Source organism: Ictalurus punctatus, chromosome 18 (assembly GCF_001660625.3).
Source record: "Ictalurus punctatus breed USDA103 chromosome 18, Coco_2.0, whole genome shotgun sequence".
Classification (NCBI taxonomy): Eukaryota; Metazoa; Chordata; class Actinopteri; order Siluriformes; family Ictaluridae; genus Ictalurus; species Ictalurus punctatus.
The window spans coordinates 1,084,855-1,093,526 of record NC_030433.2 but is presented as its reverse complement, the minus strand read 5'-3'; the positions used below and the strand labels follow the sequence as shown (position 1 = coordinate 1,093,526).

Here is an 8,672-nt window from a genome sequence, read left to right as displayed (position 1 = left end):
TCTGTACTGGCGCACAGGAGCGAACTACATTGGAGTGGAAAACCTGAAATGGACTCAACACAGACAACACTGAGAGAAGGAGCGTTCAAGAAAAAAGACAGAATACAAGAGAATACAGCAGTTTACTGAGGTAGAAAAGTTGAACACTGAGGTACGACAGGCATATACTGAGGTAAAAAGGGGGGAAAAAAGGTGCATACTGTAGTAGAAAATGTGTATACTGTGGTAAGAAGGTGTATAGTGTGGTAGGAAAAGCATATAGTCAGGAAGGGTGTATAATGACATAAGAAATTTGTATACTGAGGTAGAAAAGGTGTATACTGTTGCAGGTAAGGTATATACTGAAGTAGGACAGGTCTGAGGTAAAGATAAACAAGTGTATACTGTAGTAGGAACGATGTATAGCGTGGTACAAAACATATACAGTATAGTGAGATAGGAAAGGTATAGGAAAGGTCTTCTGAGGTGTGAAATACTGTACGTATATTGAGGTAGGCGAGAGATACGAGAGATACTACACAACGATATTACACTAGCTGCTTACAGAACAAAATATCAGGCGTCATCATTTTCGAAATGCAGGTTACTCTTTTGCCGGTTGAGTTTTCTGATCACGGGCATTCTGATCACTCCATTTGATCTATGGTGGCATAAATAATGTCACTACATGATGCGGAAATACTAGTTCATGCATTCGTCACCTCTAGATTAGATTACTGTAATGCCTTACTGTCTGGATGTTCCAGTAGGAATATAAATAAGCTCCAGTTAGTCCAGAATGCAGCTGCTAGAGTCCTAACTAGAACCAGAAGATACGACCATATCACACCGATATTATCAATACTGCATTGGCTCCCAGTAAAATCTCGCGTTAACTATAAAATACTTTTATTAACCTATAAAGCACTAAACGCTCTCGCGCCACAGTATCTAAGCGACCTTTTGGTTTTATATGATCTGCCACGCCTACTTAGATCAAAAGATGCAGGCTATTTGTTGGTACCTCGAATAGTGAAGGCTACAGCAGGGGGAAGAGCTTTCTCTTATAGAGCCCCACAGTTATGGAACAGTCTTCCTATTAGTGTTCGGGACTCAGACACAGTCTCAGTGTTTAAGTCTAGGCTTAAAACGTATTTGTTTACTCAAGCCTACCCTGACTAGATTCTGTTCTACTACTTCGCAGTCATAATTATCTTTTTTCTCCCTCTCTCCTTTCGCCGAGCCCCACACGAATTTATGGAGATACTAGAGATCCAGATCCTCTCTGCCTCTGGATGGAGCTCATATCTTCTCTAATTCCAGACTGCTGGGACTACGGCTGCTCCTAACGTCATACAGACTTCAGATAAATCCATAATGAACTTTTACACACTATCTGTTGTTACCCAGATGAGGACGGGTTCCTTCTGAGTCGGGTTCCTCTCAAGGTTTCTTCCTCTTAAAACATCTTAGGGAGTTTTTCCTCTCCACCGTCGCCACTCAGTGGCTTGCTCAGTTGGGATAAATTCGCACCTTTAATATCTGTATACCATGTTGATATTTCTGTAAAGCTGCTTTGAGACAATGTCTATTGTAAAAAGCGCTATACAAATACAATTTAATTGAATTGAATTGAAATAATCCCCTTTAGCAACTGAATGGGTTTATTTTATTATATTTTGATTAGTAGTACAGTAGTCCATATTGGTAAGTGTCAGTCTCAGTTACTATGCGGATTTGTTTGGTGGGCAGTCCATGATAACTTGCCCTTAAGTGTGAAAGTGTGTGTGCATGGTGCCCTGATAAACTGGTATCTTCCCCCCATTTTTTGTGCCTGGTGTTCTGGTTCAGGAGCCACTGCAACCCCGACTAGGATAAAGCAGTTAGTGAAAATGAGAAAAGTGTGAACCAGGAGGACAGACACTGTGACAGAGAGAAAGAAAGAAAGAGAGAGAGGAAGAGAGAGGGAGAAAGGGGGAGGGAGAAAGAAAAAGAGAGAGAGAGGGAGAAAGGGAGAAAGAGAGAGGGAGAAAGAAAGAGAGAGAAAGAGAGAGAGAGAGAGAGAGAGAAAGAAAAAGAGAGAAGTGGGAGGGAGAAAGAAAGAGAGAGAGAGGGAGAAAGAGAGAGAGAGGAAGAGCGAGAGAGAAAGAAAAAGAGAGAGAGAAGGGTGAGGGAGAAAGAGAGAGAAAGAGAGAGAGAAAAGGAGAAAGAGAGGGAGGGAGAAAAAAAGAGAGAAAGGCAGAGGGAGAAAGAGAGAGAGAGAGAGAGAGAGAGAGAGAGAGAGAGAGAGAGAGAGAGAGAGAGAAAGGGAGAAAGAGAGAGAAAGAGAGAGAGAAAGGGGAGGGAGAGAGAGAGAGAGGGAGAGAGAGAGAGAGAGAGAGAGAGAGAGAGAGAGAGAGAAGGGGGAGGGAGAGAGAGCCACAGAGAGAAGCCCATTGGCAGAGAGCTCACCTGACTGCGGACACGGATTTGTTTTAATCTGCGCTGCAGCGCGAGCTCGGCTCTGTAACAGTGCGCGTGGAAGGAAGCCACGCGCGCGCTTCACATTAAATAGACGCGCGTGACGAGCGTTTAGCGACTGCAGCCACGGCCGTCGATATGAGCCGCCGTTTCGGGGTGATCGGGGGCTACGAGACCGCGGCCGCCTTACTGGTGATTATTGTCGCCTCGCTGTCAGTGTGGGGCGCGTTTCTCATTTACCGAGCCGTTAAAGGTCAACGAAGGAAGAGGGGCCGCGAAGAGAACACGAGCGAAACGGAAAAGGAAGCAGCGGGACGACGAGGAGAAGGAGATGAAGATGACTGGAGCAAGTCAACAGGTAAAATGGAGGAAACGGTGTTAGTTTGGAGAGAAATTGGGGTAGAAACAGGTGTAGTGCTGGTTCCTGGAGAAATGCCACCGTGTGCGTGCTTCACGCGCTGAGGGACGAACCGTAAATGGCGGAAAAAGCAACAGCTGGTGGTCCCTGTCAAAATGTCCCCGAATAAAACAGACGTCACTAATGATATCGGGGTCTTAAAATGTAGTCGCCTATCATTTTTTTTTAACTGTCGTACCTGTTGAGCATGCCTTAATATCGGTTAGTTTCTCGCTTTTTTTTTTTTTTTTTTTTAACTTTAATTACAGTTTCATGTTTAGTCATGTCCAGACTTAATAGAAAGTCGTCATTTCCAAACATCCGACCTAGACCGGAAGCAGAGAATTAATAAAATAAATAAATAAATAAAAAAGCATAAATAAAAGGTTTTCCCGGATGACGTAAGAGGCTGACCATGTGACCCACCCTTGAAGGCGAGGGTCAGTCACGTGATCATCTAACCACCTGGATTTAACCTCGGACGCAAACCCAAGCCCCTTTATCAATATTTTTTCCTTTAAACCCCTTAGTGATTTTGAGCTGGTTTTTAAATATTTGTTTTAATTTATGCACACCATGTAAATATGTGCTCCATAATTTATGAATACTATTATCATAAGAATGTTTTATTATAATAATAATAATGATGATGATGATTTTTTTTTTTTTAAAGTTAAAATTGAGAGAATCTTTGACATAACTGCAGCCTATCCTGTAAACACTTGCATACATGCATTTGTACACCGAGGGGCAATTAAGAGTAACCATTGCAACTACTGTTTGGAGGAAACCCATGCAGACTAAGCAAGATTATGCACAGAAACTCCAAACCAGTGCTCACCAACCCTGTGCCTGGAGGTCTACCTTCCTGAAGACTTTATCTCCAAACAAGAGATTTTTGGTTGGAAATGAAACCTGCAGGAAGGCTGATCTCAAGGAAGAGAGTCGACGCTCTAAACAGAGAGGACTCTGTACAGCACAATCTAAATAAATGTTCCAAATGAGAAGTTCCCAAATCATTGGAAAGTCACCAGGCAGAAAGTGTAGCTACTATGGCATGCTGTTTAATATTTGAAAATGATGTGTTTGCACTTTATACGATCCATACATTCTCTAATGGTGATGAATAACTAGGGTAATCTGGCTGCTGTGTCGCCTCATAATTATACACTGTGAAAGGTCATGTGTCTGTCTCTGCTTTTTTTTTCCCCCCTCCAAAGGAAGTGATGATGGAGGCTCTGAGGACTGGGATGTTGATTCCCATGAAACGGTTATCCTGTCTCCTGAAAACCATACACAAACACCTTCAGACCTTCCAGAGGAAAACCTGGAAAAACCCACCCGTGAGGATGTGAAAGAACCTCCTGCTGAACCTGTAACTGGTTCCGATGTTGGTGACACCACTGGAACTCTCCAGGATCGTATGAAATGCACGCATGATGGCTGTGATACTGTTCAGAGTTCTAGTGCGCAGTCAGATTTGTTTGATCATCAGGATAATGGTAGCAGACCCTCTGAAGAAAAGCCTGAGAATAGTGTGAAGGAGAACGCCTGCGATGACGAGTCTGAGATGGAACCGCATGTAGACGTGGATGAGCCGTCTGAAACGGAGAGCGCCCAGGAGATTTTGGAAGCTAAAAATCTCCCTGTTGAAAAGTCCCAGTCTGTGGAAGATCTGTTAGACAACACGCTCTTATCTCAAGAAATTGCCAACAAACCCAATGAGGAGGAGATCATTGTAAATAACTCGGTGTTGGATATTTCTTCTTCTGACGGCACAAGTTCGGATGCTCTGCAAAAAAAGACAAAGATGGAAGACACTGAGATTGCAACCAAAGCGTTTGAGAGGAGTATTCCTCAGATGAACGACATTGACTCCTACTGCTATGACGGACAGTCTGATCTCTTGAGTAATTTGGCATCGGAGAAAGTCCAGCCTAAGAAAGATGTCAAAAGCCGTCAGGACTTCGGTGACCGCCTCAATAGCTTGCAGACAACGGTGGGCAACGTTGATGACCGTTTGGCCACTCGGCAGCATCTGAGCAGCACGTTGGACGATATTCTCACCAATCCACCGCAGAACTACCTGGGCTTTGCTGTGCCTGGTTTGCAAGGGGATTCATTAGCACCTCTACAACTCAAGGAATCGGTCAAAGATAGAACAGAGGTCACACCGGCAGACGTGATCCAGAAGAAGAATGAGATCAGCATTATGGAGGCCATTATGGACAGCAATGAGTGGCTTAGCACTGGACCACCAGACACCAGAGATCTGCCCTGGTTAACTCCGACTCCGAGTAAGACTGGTTACGGACTCAAGCTCGACGTTTCTCATTCTCCGGTTCCAGCGACCGACGGTTCTGGACTTCCTGCCGAAGAGACGACGTCACACCGAGACAAGACAGACGTCCCACACGACACCACCACCGGTGTGGCTAATAATGAAGGAGATCTTTTGAATAAGAAAGTAGGAATGGTGTTGCCAATGCCCCAGCTTGTACAAGTCAGCTTCAGAGTGCACTACATCACGCACTCCCCAAACCAGATTCTGGCTGTAACTGGGAACCAGCAGGAGCTGGGGTCCTGGGAGAGCTTTGTTCCTCTGAGGAGTGTTGAGAATGGGTTTTGGTTCTGCACTATCGGTCTCCCATTGGACAGCCAGGTTGAGTGGAAGTTTATCCTGGTAGAGGAGGGAAAGATCCGGCGCTGGGAGGAGTGCGAAAACCGCTATTTTGCAGTGACTGGGCAAGAGGATGAGATTCTTCTCAATAAGAATTGGGGGTACGCGTGAAACAAAAACATATCAGTGACATTCTATATAGCAATAATATTCATCACAGGTGCATTATTTCAAACGGATGTTAGCATAAATATGATGCATGAGGCTGTGATACTGTTAATGTAGCAATAATAATAATAATACCAATATGCACATTTTCACCTTCAATCAGTGAATAGCTTGTACGTCAGTTTGGATATGCTCGTGTTGGCGGCGTTTGTCCTGTGGCTCTTTAACCAGCAATAACGATATTTCGGTGTCCTACACTACTCAGAGAAATGGTTTATTTTCCAGTGATATGTCTGTTCTAGTTGTTATCCAATGTAATTTTGCCAAATAATTAATTATATGCAGGGATGGAAAATACTTGAGTAATTGTACTTCCTTTCCATAGTTGAGTATTATTTTTGAGGTCTTTATACTTTACTTGGACGTCATCAAAGTTGAATACTTGTTCTCTTACTTAATTACATTTCCAAGAGGGGGGGGGGCATACTTTTTGCTCCTTTTGTTTGATCAGATCTTCAAAGTACTTCAAAGTTACAAATCTCTGAGGTCTCTTCTCTCATCCAGCCGTCAGCTGTACGCTGTATAGACATCAGACGGCCTGGATTGAATCTATTAAATAGCTATAATGTGGTTAATGCTACAGCTGGGTGTGGATCAGCCCCCAGAATGCCGTGTTGAACGTGAGGATGAGCACCCCTAGCCCTACCTCAGTATTCATTTAACTAGGCAAAGTCTCGTATCAAATCAAAATTCTCTTCGCCTCTCAAAAAGGCATGAACGCCATCTAATTTAAAAAGGGGAATAAATAAATAAATAAATAAAAAATAGAAGACTGTTGATGAATGTTTTGCCAATTTGCTAATGTTAACCGGCTCAGTTAGCTTGATTTCTTGGTTAATGCCAGGGGAGACTCGTAACATTTTTTTTGGCCAAATCAGATTCTAGCTAATGGTAAATAGTGGTTGTTTTTTTTAAACAATTTTCTCAAAATTTGCAATGGAATCTGATGAGATTTTTGTGGGGGGTTTTTTTTGATTGTTTTTTTTAATAAAACGGAAAGCTACATGAATTGGCCAAATTGCAATTGGACGAGATTGTTCTGCGCGGTCTTTCTCAGTGATATTTGTTGGTAAATGAGACCTTTTTAGCTGTCCTCCCGTTCAACGCACGTGAATCGGAGAGCGCTTTGCTTGAACGCGCGTCGTGTTGACCTCGCGTGATGCGTCTTGGCCCGAATCCGTGGGAAATTTGCGGTACCTTTTTTGAAAAATTGCGAGCTCGTGCGAATATTGCGGCGTCTTGCGTTCATCTCCGTGAGCGCGAAATCCCGGGGGGGGTGGGGAGCGATACGGTGCGTGATGAGAACGTAGGAAATCGTTAGTTGCTTTTAAATACTCGAGGACATTTAAAAGCGGCAACTTTCTGACTTTCACTTTAGTGCGTTTTTGGCAAGATTAAGTAAGGTTTCGACACATCATCCATCATTTCACTCGAGTATAATTTCTCAGTACTTTTCCCACCCCTGTTTAAACACTAGATTCTTCTGTATGTACGCTTATCACGAATCCTTATTTGTAACCGAGCCGCATCAGTAGTTCTGGAGTATGCTAATCAGCGTTTGCACAAAATTGCTCAGTGCTGGAGTTTTTCTTCATGTCGCAACCTTGTGAGCAAATCAGGTCTGCATGTCCGCGTTGATGTTTCTGTCGTCGGGGAACGAGCGGTATCGAGGCTGCGGATCAGCGGCGAGCGACACGCGCAGCCGGATCCCTTTTCTCATGGTTTCCTCAGCAACCTGGCACCACAGTGACATTCTGCCTGCTGTCTGGTTTCATGTAAGATCACTGCTAGCTAGATAAGCTCAAAGTCACGTCTGCGCAATAGTTCCTTAGTACTTCTGTTAGTATCGGATGAACCGAGGATAAAGGAATAAAACAAAAATACACGGGCACACTTAACGAGCGTGGATACGAACCGGAGAGACGATTAAAACGGCTTTTAACGAGTACTCAAACCGGAAAGGTAGTCCCTGAGCGAGCGTTCTAGCTCCGCCGAGTGTCCGTGTGAATTCGAGATGATCTGAACGACTTGGCCGTGTTTTCTGATGCACTTCCTGCTGCTTACCGATTTGAATGCGAGTGAAAAATGTTAGTCTTGCACTGTACTTCAATGGCTTTAAAATATAACAAATGATGCATTTATTTTATTACCACAACTTTGCCTTATAAACACTCACGATGTGCTGCAGTTCGTGTTTAGTCGCTGTGTTTAATATTATAAATACGTGTGTTTATGTAATCATCCGATACGTGTTTTAAACGCAATAAAATAAAATGACTTCAGCTATGCTTCTTGTCATGCTTGGTTTCCTGTTCAGTGTCCGGTCATTTTTAATTAATATTAATAAATCTATTCTCATGAACGTTAGCGCTTCAAACCCACCACGCAGTTGTGTACTTTGAGACGTTGTATTCGAATAATCATTTTTATGCGGCTCAAACAAACAAGATTAATTCAGGGGGCTCTTACATGTGACGTGCTGCACGCTTATTTCAGAGTACGCCTGGAATACGCATCCGAGCGTTGACCACGTACTCGTTCAGCACACGGTCTAGCAGCTTATCCTGTTTGGGTTTTAGATGTAGATTTGAGTGCCTTTTTTCTATTCGACATAGCAGATTCACTAGGGTGCGAGGTCCGTTCAGAAGAGAGAACACTGGCCAGAGTTGAGAGGTTTCCATCCCAACTAGGTCTCAAAAACTACACAAGACTTCAAACAACCCAAGGAGTTCAGGTGTTGGAAAAGGGAGACACCTTTGACCTCTTTCTCTAGGCCATTGCACGGGAAACAAGGTGCGATTTCTGATGTTTCATCCTGGAGCCTATCCCAGGGAGCACCGGGCACAAGGCGGGGTACACCCTGGACAGGGTGCCAATGTTTTGGATGTTATTCACCCCATAATCCCTCTTTCTCTCGCCCAGTCTTTGTTATATATCTTACGTAGAGTAGGAGTGGTTCTGTACACCATAAACGCACGGTCTGCACTT

The 8,672-nt window shown here is 43.7% G+C and overlaps 1 protein-coding gene across 1 annotated transcript; it reads left to right on the top strand.

The window, feature by feature from the left end:
- The first annotated feature begins 2,382 nt into the window (after positions 1-2,382).
- On the top strand, positions 2,383-7,972 carry stbd1 (starch binding domain 1). The gene is made up of 2 exons (XM_017492834.3): positions 2,383-2,797; positions 4,057-7,972. Exons 1-2 carry the CDS (start codon positions 2,578-2,580, stop codon positions 5,625-5,627), a joined length of 1,791 nt encoding a protein of 596 aa, XP_017348323.1. The 5' UTR covers positions 2,383-2,577; the 3' UTR covers positions 5,628-7,972.
- The last annotated feature ends 700 nt before the right edge of the window (positions 7,973-8,672 follow it).

Excerpts from the sequence above, each read along its gene's own strand:
- stbd1 (XM_017492834.3), top strand. The coding sequence starts at position 2,578 with ATGAGCCGCCGTTTCGGGGTGATCGGGGGCTACGAGACCGCGGCCGCC. Across the intron at positions 2,798-4,056 it reads TGACTGGAGCAAGTCAACAG|GAAGTGATGATGGAGGCTCT; the intron begins GTAAAATGGAGG and ends CCCCCTCCAAAG.